The sequence below is a fragment of the Parasteatoda tepidariorum genome, chromosome 3 (genome assembly GCF_982258835.1).
Source record: "Parasteatoda tepidariorum strain Cologne lab strain chromosome 3, Ptep-v5.0, whole genome shotgun sequence".
Lineage (NCBI taxonomy): Eukaryota > Metazoa > Arthropoda > Arachnida > Araneae > Theridiidae > Parasteatoda > Parasteatoda tepidariorum.
In genome coordinates, this window is record NC_141757.1 from 74,122,990 (window position 1) to 74,146,550 (window position 23,561).

Below are 23,561 nucleotides of genomic sequence, written 5' to 3' on the forward strand. Positions count from 1 at the left end.
TCAATAAACCCAATGAAGAGAAAACTCAAATCAATAAATGATTGCAGGCACGCGCTACTTTTGAATACGGGAAATAATGCTTCTTCTGAAGACACGAAACTAGTGTCCTTATCCAACTTGTCCTTGAATGGTTGCGTTGTTATGCTGGCGCGACGCTTCTAAACTCTTTAATGTCTTCCAGAATGATAGATTTTATGATCCAGTTCGCAATTATGTTTATCGACTTCCATTATTTATTCTAGCAACCCTTACGGAATAATTACAGCTAAGAAAGCTTGAAAAAAACCATTCGATTTATGAAAAAAAATGGTGTGTAATGTGATATATAAATAATGAAATTGATTTTGAGTGGAAGTAAAAAACATTGCATTAAGTGTTAGAAAAAGTTATTGCGATATTTTATGTACAAAACGATCTAAATGTTGAAATAGCACCTTTTTGTTGATGCCGGATGCTAGCCAATGTTTGTCTCTACAAGATAAAAAGGTGAGTTAAAGCGAATACATTCACTATATTTCGAATATTATTTTGTTAATCTTATTTTTCGTTAAATAGTCTTAACTTTGCAAAACTAATTTGCTTTCATCCATTAAATGTCTATATGAAATCTATAAAATTCGGTAAGTCTCGCGCATAGTTTTAGCGTTACCCTAAATGTTCCTCTCTAAAAATCGTAATAGACTCCGATATTTTATGAATTCAACTTAATGGGGTTCAACTTAATTCTTAAATGGTGTTCAACTTAATGTTGTTCTGTTCCGTAAAAGCTATTAAACTTAGAAACTTGAAATTATGAAGATGAGTAGATAAGTTTGAAAATTATTACTTGTTTATGTAACACTGTGCAACTTGATGGATGTAACACTGTGCGGATCTCTCTCTACAAGACATAGGTATACAAATACAGAGGTGAAATTTGACACGTTAAAAAGGCCATATAAAATACAAAAGAAAATTCAATTTTTCATTCAAGAATTATCAACGCTTAAATTTGAAGTAAAAAAACTATATTGACTGATCTACCCGATGAAAGTCAATTAGAGAGTTGAAATTAGGCTTCCTGAAAAGGCAATTTACAAATATAATTTTAATGCGAGTTTTTAGAAAGTTTGAATGGTTCTATAGTTATTTCAATTTTAAGTGCTTTTTTCGTGATATTTTTTCACTTTACTTTCTTTAAATAATAATTATTTATCCATTGTTGCCGACAAATTTATCTCTCTCGGAATCATCCTTTTATTAGCTCGCGCTTGACTTGTTGTCAAAAAGAATGGATAAATACAATAAAAGAGAGCGATAAGATTTTGCCAATTATAAATCACAACATTTATATCTAATTTTTTTAAAAATATAAATCGTTTGTAGTCGTAGGACAGAACTCGTTGGCAATCTGAACTGTTATACAATATAAAATTATTATTAGAGATTATTAACAGGTAAAATTACTTCTCATTTATTACTTTCTATTGCGAAACACATTTTATATTCCTAAGTTTAAGTATTTTTTTTCAAGTACAGTTGATTATTTTTTAAATCCAAGTAATCGTTCATAATGTTACGATTAATATATTAACAAAAATTCTTTTATAAAATTATTTAGTTATATATTTTATAAACAAAATGAACTTTTTTAAAAGTATCGAAAGTTTGAAATCAATTTTAAGGAAAAGGACGAAGTTAAATAACAGGTCATTACGAGCAGGAGGCGGAGCCGCCTAATTAATTTAAACTAATTCAGTATGTAACATAATACTATTAATAAATAATTTTAGTTTTATAAATTGCTCCTGAAATTAAAAAAAGCTATTTTCAAAAAATGATTTTCGTAGAATTAATCAATCTTCTTCAATTTTTTTTAAATTTTTGTCTTTCATATTTAAGTATGATTTGAAGTCTAAAAATGGTAATGGTAATTTGTTGCAAATTTTAAATCTAACTTAATATATTTCTGATCAAATATGAATTCAATGTTTTCCTGTATTTAGGGAATGAGTTTAAGTTAGATTAAAATATAACTGCACTCCTAAATTAAAATATACTTAAATAAACGAAACAGTGCTTGTGTGTATGTAATAATTACATTTGAGGGAGGGGGAGTTTTAAGCTAAAATTGATTCTTCTTTTCTTCTTTTGCCTTTATGATCTCTTTATAGAGCATATAAAATAATTGAAAAAAAATTTAAAAAAATCATAATAATTCGGATTGTAACAAACTAGGATTCTCAAAAGATTGAATTAAAATATTCAATTCCAGAATTCTTACTTTAGAAACAATATTTACTTTAGCAATGCTGAAATGAAATAATTCATGTCTGTATTATTTGACTTTAAATGGCAAAAGTATAATTATTCAAAATGCCATCTAAAAATCGATTAAAGTTTAAATTTAGTTTGTTATAGTCTCATAAGCCTGAGTTCCAATATTAAATTATGAAAAGAATTTATGTAGCAACCGTATTTATCAAAGCTAGGGAGAAACGAAACTGTATAAATTTATAATATAATTTAATTATTTTCTGAACGTCGTTTTTCGTAACAAGATTCTAACTATAATGGTATTGAAGTGTAGTTTGTTATGGTCTTACAAGCCAGAATTCAATCATTTAATTAGTAGAAGAATATGTATAGCAACCAAAGTAATGAGAAAATGTAAATGGATAATTTTTTTCAATAATAATAGCATTTAATTGGTTCCAAGCAATTATTATAGTATTTATGCTTAGTTTGTTATGGGCGTATAAGCCAAAATTCAAATATTTAATTAGGAAAAGAATTTACACAGCAACATTATTTATCAAAGCTATAAGAGAGAAATGTAAGAGATTACTTTATTATTATAGTAGCAATTAATTGTTTCCGAAGCATCATAATTATGCTAGGACTGAAGTGTAGTTTGTTATGGTCTTATAAGCCAGAATACAAACATTTAAATGAGAGAAGAATTTACATAGCAACTTTATTTATCAAAGCCATGAGAGAGAAATGTAAGAGATTACGATATTATAATAGTAGCAATTTATTGTTTCCGAAACATCATAATTATGCTAGAACTGAAGTGTAGTTTGTTATGGTCTTATAAGCCAGAATACAAACATTTAAATGAGAGAAGAATTTACATGGCAACTTTATTTATCAAAGCCATGAGGGAGAAATGTAAGAGATTACTATATTATAATAGTAGCAATTTATTGTTTCCGAAACATCATTATTATGCTAGAACTGAAGTGTAGTTTGTTATGATCTTATAAGCCAGAATACAAACATTTAAATGAGAGCAGAATTTACATAGCAACATTATTTATCAAAGCTATGAGAGAGAAATGTAAGAGATTACTTTATTATAATAGTAGCAATTAATTGTTTCCGAAGCATCATAATTATGCTAGAACTGAAGTGTAGTTTGTAATGGTCTTATAAGCCAGAATACAAACATTTAAATGAGAGAAGAATTTACATAGCAACTTTATTTATCAAAGCTATGAGAGAGAAATGTAAGAGATTACGTTATTATAATAGTAGCAATTTATTGTTTCCGAAACATCATAATTATGCTAGAACTGAAATGTAGTTTGTTATGGTCTTATAAGCCAGAATACAAACATTTAAATGAGAGAAGAATTTACTTAGCAACATTATTTATCAAAGCTATGAGAGAGAAATGTAAGAGATTACGTTATTATAATAGTAGCAATTTATTGTTTCCGAAGCATCATAATTATGCTAGAACTGAAGTGTAGTTTGTTATGGTCTTATAAGCCAGAATACAAACATTTAAATGAGAGAAGAATTTACATAGCAACTTTATTTATCAAAGCTATGAGAGAGAAATGTAAGAGATTACGTTATTATAATAGTAGCAATTTATTGTTTCCGAAACATCATAATTATGCTAGAACTGAAGTGTAGTTTGTTATGGTCTTATAAGCCAGAATACAAACATTTAAATGAGAGAAGAATTTACATAGCAACATTATTTATCAAAGCTATGAGAGAGAAATGTAAGAGATTACGTTATTATAATAGTAGCAATTTATTGTTTCCGAAACATCATAATTATGCTAGAACTGAAGTGTAGTTTGTTATGGTCTTATAAGCCAGAATACAAACATTTAAATGAGAGAAGAATTTACATAGCAACTTTATTTATCAAAGCCATGAGGGAGAAATGTAAGAGATTACGATATTATAATAGTAACAATTTATTGTTTCCGAAACATCATAATTATGCTGGAACTGAAGTGTAGTTTGTTATGGTCTTATAAGCCAGAATACAAGCATTTAAATGAGAGAAGAATTTACATAGTAACTTTATTTATCAAAGTTATGAACCTTTGTCATTTTTTATTGACTATAATAGTTTAAATTATGTGCATTTATTTCAGCCACCTGAATCTCAATCTGATGATCTGAGGGAATCGCTCAAAAGTTATATTGAAGATATTTTATCCAAAGCCATGGTTGTTGCTGAAAAAGTAAGATATTTCTGAGAATAAAGCTAAAAATGAATATTAAAACCATGATATTTGATTAAAATAAATTTAAGTTTAAATAACTTCGAATGTTTTTAGAACAGTAATTTCTAACATAATATTTTTACAGTTATTTTAAGTAAGATATAAAAGTCATAATTATCACTTTCGGTTTATATTGTGTTGTAAAGACCTTGGTCAAACTTCATGCTTATATTTTATGATCATCAAAACAATTTCATCATTGTTTATAAAAATGAATTAAAGTTTAAAAGTAGTTAAATTTTTTTATTTCTTTTTAAATCCAATTATTTTGGAAAATGATTTTTAAATATGTTATTTCTTGAAGCAAGAATGTGAGTATATGAATATATACTCACATAATTCATCAGAAGTATAAGAATATATTTCCCATAAATTTATTTATCAATTCAATATTATCAATTAAGAAATTTTTTTTGTCAAATTTATTGGTAAAACAAAAATCAACTCTCTGCATTTCGAAATTTTGAGATTTGAGAAATGTCTACAGAATTGCGAATTTCAAATAGGTCATTCTTAATAAAATAAATATTTTTGATGAAATAATATTTTTTTGCGTACTTTGTATGTAAAAGAATATTGAATACATTGCAATGAAATTCTTAATAAGATAAATTTTATTTTTTCTGCAACTAAATATTAGCTGTTTTGACAAAGAAAAAATATTGTTCATTGGAAAAGTCAGGTTAATACGATTTTCATAAATAAAATAAATATTTGAGGTATAAAATAACTCATTAGTAATCTCATCCTGTTAAAACTATATAATAATTTCCTTTATCTTGAAATTAAATTTAAAAAATTTTTTTAAACTCATTACTCTGAATAGTTACAATGCTTTTATGTAGCATATATGTTTATTACAGAACGCATAAATTGCATTTTAAGCATATTTTTTTAATATTTACGAAACTGTTTCGGTACGTACTTAAGATTATCTAGACTGAAAAAATTTGGTCAGATTATTTCCTGCAAATTTATATTAAATTTATTTCAATGTAAAGCTAACAAAATTGAAAACTTTTAGTTTTTTACTAACTTTCAAATACTTAATTGCTGTAACAGTTATAATTTAATTATTACTGTATTATTTTTGTTTTTAATATCAATTACAACAGTATTTTTAACCAATTTAGTTATTTAGTTATTCGTATTTTCAGCATTTTCCTTGACAATCATGTTGAAATAATTGAAAAAATAAGTTTATAATGTTACATTATAATCAATATCAGAAAGAAATTTCGCGGTGCATGATAATGAAAAAAAACACGGGGTTAAAATCATGCATTAAAAAAATATAATTTCAAAATTCGAACAGGTATAGGTTTGTGAATATAAAACATTGCTGAACAGATGAGTTTACAAAATCTGGCTTAATATCGAATTTATTCAGATGTTGTGCTTAAATCTTTGAATGTTATTTTATTTCACAGCCTATGAAAATAATACAACAATAAGTTGAATATTTAATAAGCAATCTTTGTTCTTACTTTGGAATTTTTCGAATGATTTATTTTGTCTAGGTTAAGGGCACGTTCGTTTTAAATTTTATTTACTTTTTTTGTAATTCACATTTGTGTATGTAAGGGTATAATCAATCTCGTAATCTAAATTTCGATAATTTTCTCTTTAATGAGATAATCTGAAATAAGAGACAAGCCATTCTTTAAATTAAGCACATAAGCCTGTATATGAATCTAAACTTATCTATCCAATTTTTTAGTATTCTTACAAATCCACAATTACAGTGGAATTCAAACCCGTTACCTGAATTTGTGGAAAGGCGAAATTCTTGGTCAAGGAGGCCTTTGTAAAACGAGTGATTTAAAAAAAAAGTCATCATTACTATCCCAAGTATTTATTTATTTATTAATATACGCACATATTCAGGGTGTGATTATTATAAAATTCTATTTAATATAAACTCTTGTCAGTTTGAAGGACAGATAGCACAAGTTAGATTAAAACGCTACAGTGAAGCATTTGTTATAGCATGGAGGTTGCGCGTTCGAATCCCACCGTATCCATAAAAATATTCTTATAAGGACTTTCTATATCCTGTGCTATCCGTATTTCGCGTGACAAGGGCTTAAAAACTAATATAATAATTATAAATTTGAGATGAGCACACAAGATAGGATATGTATGCTTAACAATAAATAAATAAATAGATACTTCCAAAGTCACGGTGGATTAAAATCCGCAACCTCAACGCTTTTATTTGAGGATGATGGGACATGCCTGATGCGTAGCGGTTAAGGTACTGATTTAGTTTGTCTAGTCCGACGTTTGTAGATTTGCAAATACGCATTTGGTATAGTTATGTTAGCTTATAGCTTCTTGCATATAAATAAAAGCAACTATCCAACGAAAAATGAAGTTAACAAGTGATTACTGAATAAAATAGTGGCAATACTCAAATTATACTAATAATGTTAAAATTACCAACTTTTTAGGTTAGAATTTCAAAAAATTACCAGATTTACTACCAAACAGCATGGTAATAAAACCATATTTTATTATTAATTTTACCAAAAGTGTTACCAAGTTGTAGTTGATGTAGTTATTTATTTGCGTCGCAGCTAAAAACGGGTTCTTGACGATGGTCAGGGAAACATCCCTGAGAATGATCCGAAAAAGTGTTACCAATGAGCTTCAGTAAAATTCGTACTTTTTTACGAGAGAGAGATTTAACGTGTTTCTGGATCTATAGAATAAACCCAAAAACACGCTTAATTTACAATATTCTGACAGTTTCTAATGCTTCTTTTTCAATGTACAACTTTCAGACTAATTAGAACGCTAAAATCTCTTCTGGAGCTCTATGCTTGATGACAGTGCCAGTTTCAATCGATTCCTGACTACTAAAAAAAAAATTAATTACCTAATTATTGCTATAAGGAATTTATCGTTAATCAAACTTCTGAGAACTTTCTAACTAATTAGAGTTCTCAAATCCCTACTGAATCTCTCGGTTTGATGACAGTGTACTTTAAACAGCTTATTGGTCGCTACTTGGAAAGTTATCGTCATATTATTGACAAAGATAATTTATTGTATACCAAACATTTGACCCCTTTCAGACTATTTAAAGCAGTGGTTACCAACTGGTGACCCACCGGCCACATCCAGTCCGTGAAACCTTTTTTTGTGAACCGGATGCTATAAATTTCCATCACCATTGAAAATCCCCTGCCCCCCTATCTTTTGAAAGTAATGCACCCTAGTTTTAATTCTGACAAAAGTAAAATTAATTTCTCCTTTTAGGCCTTCTACTTAAAAAATGTAGCTTTAAACGTTCTAATTTATCTTACTATTTTAAATTTAGATATGTGTATAGTAATTTCAAACGCTTACATTTAGCATCATTTAATGTACAACTAACATTTTTTAAAAATCAAACATAAGATGTTATGTACATAAAACTATTCACGCTTACCTACTTAGTTTGAAAATCTTGTTTTTCTCCAAGTTCTTCAAAATCGCTTAAACTAACATTACTCAAACTTTGTAACATTTCCCTCAAATAATATTAATAAAACAAAACGAAGTTAAGTGTGTCTGCAATACTGATTATATTTCCCCTTCCTTTTTCAACCTGCGAAGAAAATTGAATTAGTCGACTTTGGCGGAGATAATGAGACTGAAAATGAAAGGGAAAAAGATTCTACGGCTCCCCAACAGTCGCCGATGATGGAACCAGAAGAGAAGATTTCAGGAGAACCGGATGACGATGAAATTAGAGCAGCAGCCGAGAAAGTCGTAGAAGAGGTCCTCTCTAAAGCTCAAGATACTGTTATAGAACAAATGGAACAATTTGAGAAAGAAATTGCTGCGTTAGATTTCCCGGTAATGCATTTTAGTTACTCTTTCCTAATATCAAGTTGGATTTAATGTAAATTGTATTGGTTTGCTAGGAAATTATTTCTGAGATTTTAGTAAGTTAACTAACTGACTTTTGCAACTAAAATGTACATCTTAGCAGATATTGAGCCGTAAAAAGAAAATTCCACTTTATTTCATGCATTTCATTTCTTTATCTTATCAATTGTTAATTATTTAGAAAAAAATTAAGTTACGCCTTTTTTGTATTAAGTTATCATTTGTGATAACTTAATACAAAAATGATAAATGCTTTTATAAAATTGATAAGTGCTTACATTTGTTTCGTTTTGAATGTCACAACGAAATTCAAATATATAAAGTAATTAAAATTTTTATGCAAAAATATTGAATAAAATAATTACTTTACGTTAAAATGAATTGCTCAATTCTTTAGTACTAACTGCCTAAAATAGGTTAGTTTTCCCTATTAATGAGTTAAAAATCATTCAATAAGTAAAAACTTATTAGTGCATATGACTTTCGACAAGCTTATACTTTTAAAAAAAGAATGGTCTAAAATTTTTACTGAAAAAAAAGTAAATTATTCTTGATGGGTATTCTTATCATAATAAATTTAATAGCGAAAAAAAACTATTTCTTAAAGAAAAAAATATTAAAATGTATACCGAAATTACTCTTTGTTTTGTATATAACATTCTGGAAAAATTTTCTCTCCATTTTTATTTAAAGAAAAAAACGTTATATTTTACCTTTGTTTTATACAATGATTATCATAATGAATGAAAATTTGGAAGTTGTGCTTTTTAAAAAGATTACTTTTTCCACTTTGAGCAAATATATTAATTTCATGGAATTGCGATCTTTTATTTAACAACGAAAATGATAAATTAATAAATTTAGTGATTTAACTTTAATATAATTATGGCACATAATCAGATTTCTTTAGAAGTTAAAGGCGAATCGAAGCTTGTTGGCCCAAGTGTAAGTTGTTATAAAATTCATTTCTCTATAACGTATGAATAAATAAAATTATTTAGCATGTATGACTCATATTTGATATAGATGATATTATATCATTTTAAGATTGTATGACAACTGTTAGAAAATTTATACATTCTTAAAATAAAAATTTGTTATTCATTATTAATGTAATATTTGTTATTGATATATTTTTCGTATACCACCTTCCTTCTATTCCTTTGAAAGCATTTTTTCATAATATTCTTACAAAAAGACATTTTTTAAAAAAAAAATTCCTAATTTAATCTTATTTTATTGTTTTCACTGTTTCTGTAATTTCATATTTTTTTGCATCATGCACTCAATCTATGTTCGTTTATATATCATGTGACATCTAATATATATTCAGTGTTTCATAAAGATTTTATGTAAATCTAATGACGATATGTAAATTATCAAAGTCAGTTCTCAATTATTATTAACTTTTCTGAACTTAACAGTAAGTAAGATTTAATTACGGCATTTGCCAATATGAAATACTCTAAATTTATAGTTTTATCTGGTATGTTTCTTTCTTAGTTAACGAACTTTGATTAAAAATAAGACTTTTACTTGGTAACGTAATGTACTTAAATGATTGTTTTGTCAAATTAGTATTTAATTATTTTATACAAACATTTAAAGCACTTTTTACAAAAGTAATAACAATAAAAAGGTTTAATACTTATTCTATTTAGTGTTGGTAATATTTATTTTTTCTGTGTTATTTTTATATATTTTGTTGCTTTATTAAAATACAAGACTATATGCTTACAGATTATCTTACCATTATGAATTCTCTTGAATTCGTGACTTTGTTTATTTTTATTATAAACTATTAAATTTCTTAAAAAATTTATCAGTAAACGCATTCTTTACAGTATAATTTTATTTTCACTTGTATGCTTTTTCGTTCAGTTTTATTAAATGTGAAAACATTTCATTTTGCATGAATTCCATAAAAGTTTTTGTATACGTGCTGCAGCTGTAGTTTGTTTTCACTCTAAAATCAACAACGTTTTTCACTTGTTTTGGAATATTTTTAACAGGAAAAAATTATATTAAAATATGCACAGTGCAGATTTCATATTTTTTATCATTGCAATCTATAATTTATTTCAACACATCACAACTTTCATCCAATTTTTAGTAAATAAAAAAACTATTGCATTTGTTATATTATACAATTTGCTTATATATTTTAAGATTTTTTTCCCTTCAAAATAACATCATCCTATTTTGTCAATCAGGGTTGAAAATTAATATAAATAATAATTATTACAATAAGAATTACAATAACAATATAATAGTTATAATAATAAATATGATAATATTAATACAAATACAATATCAATAATAAATATAGTAGTAATATTTTAAATAAAAATAATAATAAATATAATAGTAATAATTTAATCAATAATAGTAATATAGTTATGATAGTAATATAGTGTAACTATAATAGTAATAATTTTTGATTTGTTACATTGTATCAGTGACTAACATTTTTTAAGATCTTTTGTCCGCGAAAACAACTTTCCTATGTTTTGTAAATCAGAGTTAATAAAATAAATATTAATCATACCTAATACAGTAAGAATTACAATAATAGTGTAATAATTATAATAATAAACGAGATAATATTAATATAAATACAATAGCTCATAATAAATATAATAGTAATAATATAACTCATAATAGTATAAATAATAACAAATATAATAGTACCAATTTTAAAATAATAAGTATAATAATTACAACAGTAATAATTACAATCATAATAATTTAAATAATATTTTTAAAGATAATAAATATAATATTAATAATTTTAATAATAATAGTAATATTAAATAAAATCTATTAAAATTTTAACATCATATATTTTTTTAGATTATTATTTATAATATTGCACACAATATTTATTTGCAATTAACTTTTGATAATTCCCCTCACAACGGGACAAAAATGCCATACAAGCATTAAAAATTAAAGTAGTTTTAAATAATTGCAGTTAGATTTAATAAAATTATATTTAAAAGTTAAATAAAACATTCTTCGGTTTCTGAAATATAATTATGGAGTTAAAATAATATTTCGTTAAACATTTTTTATTTTATATTGAGTATAATATAATTCAAAATTAAAAGTGTTGAAATACGAAAATATTCAAATCTTTGTATTCGCTTCTTTTTGTTTGAACTGGATTTAAACATGCATGAGTTTATAATACGAAGTGTAGAGAAGCATGGATGTAATTTTAATAATATAGGGAATGCGTAGTTGCATGCCGATATCCAGAATGTATTGCTTGAAAATCGAATGTTCTTTTACTCTCAAAAGATAGCATTATTATACAGCACAAGCATATTCGTCTTCTGATGCTTGGCCATTTTCTTTTCTCGTTTCGTTGCGTTTTATTTTGCTGAGAATAGTTTTGCATCCCTGATACTTTGTCTAGATTGGAACCTGTGTTGTTTTCTTGAAAATCGAACTTACGATGTGCTTTTAGGATCTACCTAGTATACAGATCGATACAGTGATTTCAGCACCTCCTAGCCCTGAAATAGAGGAAGAACCTCTCCGTAAACCAAAGAAATTCGTTTTCAAGATGAACGAAGATTCGGGACCACCAAATTCAGTGACAGAAGCCCGTGAAAAATTAACTTTGGTATAACTCATCCCCTTTGATTTCTTGATACAGAAGTTGAATCTATGCTTTTGTTTAAAGAAAAACACATCGGCAATTAAATCTTCCCATTAACTAGCAGTTCTACAGTATTGATTATATATTTCTCCTGATTATATTTTCAAAGTGAAATACTTGTTCTTCTTAATTACCAAGCCTGTCACCATTGAAAAAAATATATTTTTCATATATTTCATATGAAACATATATTTGTCATCACTGAGTTTTTCACGGCAAAAAGTGGAATTCATTTTGATTTTTGCTTTTTTTGAGACTTAAGAATAAAAAAAAAATCAGAATTCTATATGATATTTTTGTTTAATTAATTTAAAAAAGTTTTTCGTGACAATATGATATTTTGTCATTATGTTGATGTTAACTTAGTTGCAACAAGTTGGAAACATTGTTTAAAAACGAATGTTATCTCCCATTCCTGCTAAAATAATGAGCTATATAAATAATGAAATATTACTATTGTAAGTATCTTAAGTAAACATTTAATTTCTAGATTTTATATATTTTTTCTAAGCGTAAGGAGGGTTATTGTAGACTTAGTATTTTGTGTCCTTTATTTAATGAAATGCAAAATGTCCCTTGTAGAAATTTTGAATAAATGTTCTTTGAAAATTTTTAATTCTTAAATTATACCAATCAGTTTTAGTTTGTAGTAAATGTTTTTCACCTTTCTACATGTTTAGATAGTCATTTTTTTCTAAGTTAAATAATAGTATGAATAGACAAAATTATTCTTAAGATAATCCAAATATCATAGTTGCATGAAATGTGGTGTATAGTAATTTGTTGAGATACGTAGATCCTAATCCTACCTATTAAGACTCTTACAGGAAAGATTTCGTTCTTCATTAAAAAGAAGACATCTTTAAACACGATAAAAAAAAGTCTAATTAAATCTTAATTTATCGAGACATTTGTCTAGCAAGCTCTGTTATCCATTGAAATCTAGTTCTGTTATTTATCTATACTTTTATCTATCAGTTATCTATAAATGCCAGATACAATAATTTCGAAACGTAAGGGTTCATGAAAAGGAAGCTAATCACAAAATCTGAAGAAAAAAAACGTGATTAGAGTTAAACTTAAATGTTATCAGCTAGCCAAAATCTACTTGCGGGAACTTTTTTTAAAAATTTTTATAGATTAAAATGCATTTTATAGATTCTAGTATATATTACAAACCTTAACCAGCAAATTTTTGAAGGTTTGAAATATTTTTAACTTTACCACATATTTGTAGTAAAATTTGACTAGGAGAAACACCATAAAACTCCGGCGTTTTTATAAATATTGAAAAAATACTGCAAACCTTGAATTAGTTATTGGTAACTAAGTTAATAAAAACTAATCCGTCAATTTCTACTCCCTCGTCTCCTATTCTGACTTACGAGAATTAATATGAAAATCAATTTTCTATTCATTAAGCCACTAATTAATATTTTGGGCACATTTTTATTTCAGCTTATTCATTAAAATATAATTTATAAATATTAGCAACCAAATTTCATTTTTCATGGTTTTAAGTTTTTTTTTTTCGTTGCAAATTTTACTAAAAATTCTAGTGATTTCGAAAGAAATTAAAAAATACTGAAAGCTTTAAAAATTATATTTTGATAACAAGTTTCAACAATTAAATTTAATTAATAAAATTAAATAAAAATTTTCTTTTATCTATTTTGCTAAATAATTTAATAAATAGGATATTTGTGTCCATATCAAAGATAATCCAACTCCTATATTATCATGGGTAAATATAGGAGTTGGAGGAAATAGAATTTGACTCTGCCAGGACTGCTTTAATCAACTAGGAAATTTTTGCCTGTTACGTAGCCTCCCAATGTCATATATGCTAGTTCAACGGATCGCTCTAACGACAGAACAAACTCAGTTTTCTATAGAGTTAGCGTGAAAACAGCCAAATTTTAGCGAAGCGTGCGGAAAATTGATTTCACATCAAAAGCAGGAAAATACTCATTGCAATTGTGCAATAGCTTTAAACATTGTTTAAATAGTGATGCAGATGCGGCACCGGTGATCTTTTTATATATTTTTTCTGATGCTCTAATAGCAAGCAAAATTTAATATTTTTTAATTATAAATAACAGTCTAATAGTTACTAAAAAAATCTGTTAGATTATCTTTAAACTATATTTGCTATTAACTACATTTGTATTGAAATATAAAATCTAAAAAAAAAAGTTTTTTGAATTTTCTTTTCATTCGTATTCAATAATTTATCAATAATTGATTTAGTAAATTAACGAAATTCGATGATGAATAAATGTTTCTCTTAAATCTAAATAATTCCAAATAAGTACAAATTTGAACAATTATTGTTTGGAAGCGAGACGTATGTGGAAGATTTTGACCCTGATTGCAGAAAAAAGCTCCAGCGTTTCATGCTGTATTTCATAACCATGAATTATTAAAATGCTAAATATAATATTTATCACATATTTTGACCAGAATTAATACAAAATAATATAAAGCATGAAAAATATATGTAATAAAAATTTGGAGTAAAAGCATTAAGTGGGTGAACTATTTTATTTATCCTGAACTAGCTGTGATTTATGTTAAATTTATTGAAAAGTCTTACCTGGGAATCTGGTGTCATGTTTTATCTCGAATAAATTATTTTGAGACTTATTCTTATAGACTTCATTATTACTTTATTTTGATACACTGGTAGATATATTTTCTGAAAGAATAGTTTAATCACAGTAGTGGAGGAAAAATATTGTTATTTAAACTACTTTGTCGATAGAATTAATTTACATCGCAATTTCATTAATTGAGTATCAACTGGGTAAAAATGCAGAAGAAACGTGAGAAATTTGTGAAGCAGCATACAATAGGTTCTGAGATAACAGAGTTTAAGAAATTCCAAAGCAGCTATGAAAGAAAAATTGAATCATATCAAGAACAATAATTGCCAGACGATATATTTGCACGACAACCAAAAAAGCAAAAGAACTCAATTCAACTTATCAAACTATTTTAAAGCAGAAATTAAAATGAAAAATACGTAAAATGTTGTTGTAAATCAAATATTTAATTCTCAGTTTTCATAGTCATTTATTGCAAAATAGAATTTCTTGTTTTTCGTTCATAAATTTTAAAACTACTTGATATTATGCTGAAAAATATTAATATTTTATTCGCAATTTAATATAGATAACCTTTGAGGAAGCACCAGAGTGTGTTAAAGATGTAGCTTCAAATTTCGTGAAAGACATTGTTGGAAAAGCTGTTGCTCAAGCAGAAGAGGTAAAGTTCAAATGTTCATATGGAATATTATTTTAGGTTATACGACTATGTTTTTTTTTAAATATGTCAAATTATGACAGCAAAATAATTGTTGATTTAGGGATAAAATAAACTTTCAAAAGTTTTAGAAATTCTTCTATAGAAAAACTTATAAAACTAATTCAGTTGTTACATTAACGTAGAAAAACCAATGGTTCTGGTGTTCAGTAATCACAGCTCTTAATATTAAGTTTAAGAATCCTTTGCAGAAGTATAATCATTAAAAATATGCACAGCAAAGAAACGCTAAAACCTTTTATCGAAATCTGCTGAATTATTAGTGAGAAAGGCTGAATAGAAATGATAAAAACCTGTTTAATTATGGGAGTAGAAGGACGATTATCAGAAAGACCTCCAAAATCCATTAGGCAAATAAGCTAATTTAATGATTTGAATACAAAAATTCATTAGCTTGAACTAAATATAGATTGGAAATTTCAGTTGACGTGTTTCAAGTTCTTAAAAATAAGTGCCTATTTTGAAGAATTGCCTGATGTTTGGCAAGAAATATCTAACTACTTCCGTTTCTTTAAAGCTAGTTTACTGATTTTCCTCTCGCCTTCCTCACTAGTGATGATTCGATGCAATTTGATAGCGTTTTTATTTCTTTCTCCCTTAAATAATAATTTGAGGTTCCTAATGAGCATTATTTTTTTATTTCATTTTTTAAAAAAGAATTTTAAGACACATATTAAAGGTAGTGATTTTGCATGCAAAAATAGATACTTTCTAGCAAAAAGTATTCATATTTTTTTTTTGTATTACATTCTGATTGCGGAAAAATGCATATTTTTTAAAATATACTTTAAATGCGCTTTTGAACTCTCTCCAATTTACTAAAGATATCTTTGTTACAATTTTATTCTATGCAATTCTATGAAATAATTTTTTTTTATTAATCGTGAAATAAATTTAAATCCAACGAGTGCGCATTTACACAGAGTAAACATTAATTGGGTGCTTTTTAATGACAAAGTCCTTTTCCTACTACAAACAATAACACTATAAACAGAACATATTTAAAAATGTTTGAAGTAAAATCTTCATACATGCCCTTTTAAAATAAAGGTTTTCATATTTAGAATTGGATGTTAGTTATACAATTGCACAAACATTTACTATTTATGATACGCACCATTAGAAATTATCTAATAACTCTTTTTAAAAATTACATTTAAGTATGGAAATAGCACACATTGACAGAACTTTTATGTTGACACTAAAATGATGCACTTGATTTTTTAGTGTTTTAGTTGAAATTTTATTGTTCAAATTTTTTAATGAAAACATGTTGTTAAATATTTCATTGTAAGACATTATGACAATTAGTCAGGTCATAATTTTATAAGTCTCGATTTTATTATTGATTATGCTACTTATTTGCGTTGATTAATGTTGTTTAATTTCTTTTTATTGCAGAAGTCTGCTCCAACTACTGCACCCTTTACATTTGGTAAGTTTTGTATCCAGTTAATGCTCATTCATTTTAGATTTAATTTTGTGTTTAGGTGGATCAAACTTTTGTTCTTTAATTTTTAAAATTCAGTCTTTAAGAAAATGTGGTATTCTAAATGTTTTTTTTTACATAATTGGTCTTTTGTTTAAATATTAAAAAAATTATTATATTCTCTTTATACATAATACTGTCTCTCACGACAAATAATTCAAACTTTTATTCTTATTCATTCTTCATAAATAGAAAAGTGAGATTTAGTTTCATAAATTAATTTGAATATAGCAAAACAAACATGCAAATTATATAAAATATACATATTATCTAATTTTGCTGAAAGTAATAATCACATTTGAATTGCTAACTGAAAAAAAATATCGATAACAGTTTTCTGTAAGTATTTTATCTAGTTAAATTTAGGTATATATTTAAGATTTTCCTCTTTGTCAGCTTACTTTGTGTAAATAATTATGGGTCTTACCCCCCCCCCAAAAAAAAAGCATCATAGTGATCTTTCTGTATTTTTGATTTCTTCTCTTTATGTTTTTGTGTCACCCCTAGTTTGTAGTATCATTTGATTCATTACTTTCACTTTCATTATTCACTTGAATGTGGTGCAGAACATCCCCATTAAACTTAACAGGAATTTAATATTATAAAAATTTAACATTATTAAAATTTATGTTCAGTTCAATTCTAAAAACAAAAATTACCTGTGTGAACTACTTAGTTTATTACATAAAATATGCCTTTAATAATGCATTTTCATGTGGAATATATGAACAATATTCCAATTTCCTCTTCACAAATCGAGCACAGCCTATAACCGTATTAAAGCCTTCTTAATATCGCATTCCGTTGATAAAAAAAAATATTTGCAGTTATGAATAACCCTTGACATTTACGAACTTCAAGGCAAATCTTGGATGGTTCGTATTCTTTAATCAGATTGATTGACTGAATATAAGGGGAAAACACGAAATATTTTATTATTTTACTTCCAAATAAAAGAAAACTTCTTATACCCATTGTTGAAAAAATAAACTAAAAAAAATACAAAACTTTTTGTAAGAATTTATATTATGAATGAAAGGAAGCTGCTCATATTTATTGATTTTATAACTGCTCTAATCAGGGGCTATCCCAATTTCTTGTGAAATTGTGGAAAATCACAAAAGCCAGTGGGCTGTTCAGACTTTTTGTTAAAGGCACTGCCTTCGTGAATTTGTGAGAAATATATTCGAAATTTTATGAATATAAAAACACCTTATATTCGGATCCTTCTTTGCCGGGTTCTGTTTATGTAAATATGTTGAAAAAAGGTCTTGCATTTGTAAAAAAATGTGTTTCTGGATGTTGTAATCTTAAAATTAGAATTTAGGGACACAATTGAATCTGTTTTTTAGAAGAATTTCATGAAGATTCCATTTTCTAAAATGGAAAATATTTCGAAAAGCATTATTTTAAATTTCAAATATTTTGTGAAGGGTTCATTTTAGCAATATACATTTTTGTGAAATGTTTATCAGAAACGATCCCAAAATTACCCGAAATGACTCTTTCTAATAATCAAAGAAATACATTCTTGCACTGTGTCTGTTTAAAATTTTGTGCACTCCCTTGTTATTGTTAAAGTATCGATTTGATTTTTATTGAAATCTCTGTGTTCGCACATTTCTAAGCGATAGTATCGTTTAAAATTATAACATTTATTTTAACAGCTGTCAGTGCAATACATAAATTTGCAAGTAAGTTAAAATTTTCAGAATTTTATTTTGTAACAATTCAAAACAACAAGGTATTTTATAATTGATTTATAATCTTATATTTGTAACTTATCTATGATATGTTCATCAAAACATTGCAAAAAATTAACTTTGCTGAATGCATTTGATAATATATATATTTTTTGACTTGATTTTATGTACTTTTTTATTTATTCAGATAAAAAAAATACTTAAAAAAAATCTTTTTTACAAATTTCAATCGACTACTTTGAAACATTTTAAAAAATTTAATGATTTTTAATATTGAAAAATAAGAAAGTGAAAAGTTTTTTTTCTTAAATATTTGTATTGATTAATGCTGTAAAAAATTCATTTCGTTATGAATGTGTTTAGAAGTAGGTTTTGTAAGCTTTGTATTGTTTTCGGAATATTATTGCTGAATCTATATTTTTATTTTGTTAGAATATTTAAAACAAATTTAAATTTGAAAACTGGAATACATAATGTTGATTTGAGCTATTGCTCAATTTACACATAATTCCTTAGTAAATGATTACCAATAGCCAGAAATATTTAAAAAGGAATACATCATATATAATAAAAAAATTATTATGATAACATTATTTCGAATATTATATCAAATAATTTGTGATAAATCAATACTTTTTTTATAAAATTGCCACTGCATTACTGATTTTTAAATATATATCCGATCAGTATTATAAATCTTGCAAAAGAATTCTTCAAAATAATTTAAAAGATTGCATACCATTTAAATTAAAATTTTTGGATTATTATTTAATAAAAAAAAATATTTACTAAAAGTTATTTTTTGCGTGGAATTATCTTTGGATAAACAAATGTTATAATTTTGTGCAAACATATTTTAATTCACTTAAAAAGTTTTTGAATAACTGCGAAATACGCAAAAAGTGAAACTTACATTAAGGGCTATAAGCTTCAGACCGTTCTCCTGATCGAACTATTGGGACCATATTTCCCTGATTGCAAATATTTTGGGGGTCAGAAATCCGAATCCATCAAAAAAAGGGTATGTGTATTCAGTGAAAGTACGTTTTTATGTCTGATTTCGTAACTTACAATAATGTCAGCGAAAACTAATCAGTATATCATCTAAAACAATAAAATTGAGTCCTAATGAGTGAATATCTGATCATTAGATCAAAAGTTATTCAGGTTGGTCCGTTTATTTATTTATCCTTCTTTTGCTCTCCGCACATGGCAGGCATTGCGGGAACTTGATTTGTATATTCACTATTCATACTAATGCTGCTTGCATGGCGAATCTATTGATTATTGTATACTTGTAGAAATCATAATGCAGAATTTCTTTAAATACATATGTATATAGCGTATTATCTGCAAGTACCTTAAACCCATAAAATAAGTTAATACAAAGAAAAGAAGAAAAAAATGCAATTTTAAGGAGAGAGAAAAAAATTATTAATAAATAAAATGTCTTTAAAAATATTTTTAAAAATTTAAAAAAATTAAAAAAGACAAAAAACAAAATAACGTAAAGATATGATCTCATTGTCAGCTCACACGATTATAAACGCAAAAAAAGAGTGCTTTCTAACATTGTATTAATATAGCCAAAGTATATCCAAACATAAATTCAAATCTTAATTGAAATAAATAAAACAGGAGGTAACCAAAATAAACATAACTACATTAATTCAAATTCAAATTGGAACAGCGCACAAGGCAGCTAAAACCAAATTCAAATCTTATAAACAAGTAATAATATAAATTTACAGAGCAGCACTTCATTAGGGGACACACTGTGTTTACAGACAGTGTGTCCCCTGATGAAGTGCTGCTCTGTAAACACACAACTTTATTTAATTTTCTTTTAATTATATTTATATATTTTTTTGAGTAAATTTATATTATTACTTGTGTATAGCCAAAGTAAAATATATCAATACAATAGTGTGAGAAGCACTAAAAAATTGAAAAAATGGAAAATGAAAATTCAAGAAAAATGCACAATAAAACACTAAATGTAACAAATGACGCGAGAAGAAAATTCAAATGTCATTTTACTTGCGGATAGTGGAAAAATATTTGAGGTCGCTACTTGCTTCAAAAATATAAAGTAGTAATTGAGGATAAAAGTTCTTATGTGTGTGTGTGTGTGATTTTCCTTGAGTTTGTGATTTCGTAACTCGTTAAGTAAAAGTTGCAAACTTTTTATTGATTAACCAATTTCCGCCACGAAAATTATCTGGGGCCATTAAATTCTAATTACTAATTAATCATTCCTAAATTTTAAATATTATCTTTTGCTGTGGCGTTTGACTTTTATGAGTTTCTAATTAGAGATTAGAAATTATATTAATTAATTAATTTTGAAAAGAAATTTATTGAAGCATTAAATGAAGAAAAAAAAGTGGAATCACATGATTTATTTCTCATATAATATTTTTCACATTCTGCATTTATCAAAGATATTATTAACATATGGAATATTATCTTACTATTAATTGATTATTTCATAATTCAATTTAATTTGTAGAGTTATAAAACGTAGCTCATACCTTCTTTCGGACATCGATAAAATTATACTGTCGAAAGCATTCATTACTTTAATGGAAAACGTTCGCATAAAATATTTTTAGAAAATTGCAATTTACTTTATATATTGAGTTAGCTTCTTCCAATTAAGTACTAAAATAAATCTAGAAGTAAAGTAATTTTTCCTTAGTCTTTTTACGCCTACTTTTTTTATCAAAACTTGGCTACGCCGTGCTAATAGATTGATTACATTAAAAATTAAAAGAAAAACTTTTATCTTTATTAAATTGAACTTTAATGATTATATTTAGCATTTCTGCTATCAAGGGTAATTTCAAAATATGTGACGCTTCTATTGCTGTTACAAGACGCTGTAATTCGCGTACTGAAGATGCTATGCTTAATTAAAAATATTCAGAAAGTTTTTCCTCGGTTAATGATTTTGCTTAATATTTTTTATTTTATAACCGTTGTTGAACACCCAGCCCAATTTTGGGTTTACGACTATTAATGTTTAACTAACTCTGTAGCCTTGCGATTTTATACCCAATCCAGAACACAAGAGAACTGTTGCATAAAGAATTAGGAGAAATTTTTCCCTTGTGGAGGACTTTTTGTAGAAAATCACCCGCATTTGCGTTACATGGAACGGAAAACTGTGAAAAACCTCCCATGGTTTACCCGAAAACAAGGGGACTCCATGATCCGTCTACCACTGAGGACATTTTACCGTCAGCACTGTGGTCGGTACGAACCGTGTGCGGAGTTTGTATCGACTAGCCATCGCTAAGATTCGAACCTGCTTCACCTTACTGGGAGGCGAACGCTCTATCCCCTGCGGCACTACGACTCTGGTTAATGAATTTATCGAAAATTAAAATTAATTCTGTATTACTATCTAGATAGGCTGTAAAATATGTGACGATGTTTTTTTTTTGTTTTGTTACTTTTAGCACACCCCTAAATTAGTGTATTTAGAAATATAATTTTAGATACTTTAAAAAAGAACATAAATTTAGTCCATGCCAGTATCAAATGTGATGATAAGGTTGTTTGAATAACGAAAAATTTGAATTCATATTGAAAGTAAACAAATTACTGACGCAAAATTTACAACATATGATTTGGATGTTCTTGTGACTTACATAATGAAAATCTTCCTTCAGGCAGAACAGTGATTCAATTTCTTCTGTGTTAATCTATGGAGAATTATAGGGACACTATTTTCTTATTTATTGAGCAATTACTTAATAATTTTCGAACATTAGTCAATGTCTTTTTTAAAATAAAATTCGAAGTAAATAAAAAATTTGGGCAGTAAAACTGTTGCCGTTTCACACAGATATGTTTGCGCACAGATTAAAATTTTCGTGGGAAGGAAGAGCTAGGATCAGAAAATGACGTCTTTAAATAAGGATCGTCGTTAAATAGGGACTTAATTATTAAATCTCAGTAAAAAGTTACAATTGGGCATTTCCTTAGGCATTTAGTAAAAGTCAATAGTTAGTTTTTATTTATTGATAGTTTTTAACATTCACATGTCAATTCATAAATAATTAGAAAACTAATGATTTTAAACTTTCAAATCATTAGACATTTTCTTACTTTAACAAATTGTCCTCTTTTATAAGCATCATAATCATAGTTGATTACTATGAATGGTAAACAATTGTAATGCATTATAACTTTTAAAAAATAACAAAATACGATTAAAAAAAGATAATTAGCTATCTTGCTCTCTCTCTACCTTGCTGAGAAAAAGATTTCCCCCGCGGCTACAATAACTACTTTAACCGTGATTCTATAATGAAGTAATTTTTTCTATTTACATGATTATTGTCTTCGTAGTCCTGCTTTTTGTTTGAGTATCAATTATAAGACTTCTGTATGTCTAATAAAACTTAAGTTTATCCGTCTCGTTTTTTTATACTGATTCTTTTTACTTGAAATTAAAATGCAGTATCATGAAATTATATTTATAAATTAGATTAATTATGAAGCAAATGATAATGAAACTGGTTAAATATTTACGGTTGAAATACATTATTTTAACAAACCATGCTTTATTTTAATACTTTATTTTAACAATTTGAATACTTTATTTTAACAACCATGCTTAAAAATTACATAGCAAATCTATAAAGTGTTCCATAAAAACTGCTCGTAATATGTATCTTTGAAATTTTATGAAAGAGATGGACGAAAAAGCATACAGATTGGGGAGTCGGAAATTAGGTACATTCACTTCAAGAAAAAGAAGACCATTGATACCCAGACACGTGACTTCTCGGATGCTTTGCGCATGTTAACTGATAAAAGTGTAAATCAGTTCAGATCAGTTTGTGATATTATAAAATTCCCTACTTGTAGGGGAGATGATTCGTTTACAATCATAGGAAGTAGGGAATTTTATGATGTCACAAACTGATTTAGGAGAAATTCTGTTTACATTTGAGCTCATCGAGCATGCGCAA

General features: G+C 26.6%; 1 protein-coding gene across 8 annotated transcripts in view; it reads left to right on the forward strand.

The window, feature by feature from the left end:
* LOC107436690 (uncharacterized) overlaps positions 1-23,561 on the forward strand; it is a 111,250-nt gene that overhangs the window by 82,285 nt on the left and 5,404 nt on the right. For 4 of the 8 annotated variants that reach the window (XM_071181435.2, XM_071181441.2, XM_087159606.1 and 1 more), the window contains 6 exons: positions 4,383-4,472; positions 8,118-8,360; positions 11,866-12,024; positions 15,235-15,327; positions 16,786-16,819; positions 18,541-18,567. In XM_071181435.2, the coding sequence (XP_071037536.2) occupies positions 4,383-4,472; positions 8,118-8,360; positions 11,866-12,024; positions 15,235-15,327; positions 16,786-16,819; positions 18,541-18,567 (646 nt within the window). The remainder of the gene's footprint in view (positions 1-4,382; positions 4,473-8,117; positions 8,361-11,865; positions 12,025-15,234; positions 15,328-16,785; positions 16,820-18,540; positions 18,568-23,561) is intronic. The other 4 variants (XM_071181437.2, XM_071181446.2, XM_043045194.3 and 1 more) reach the window with 3 other exon arrangements.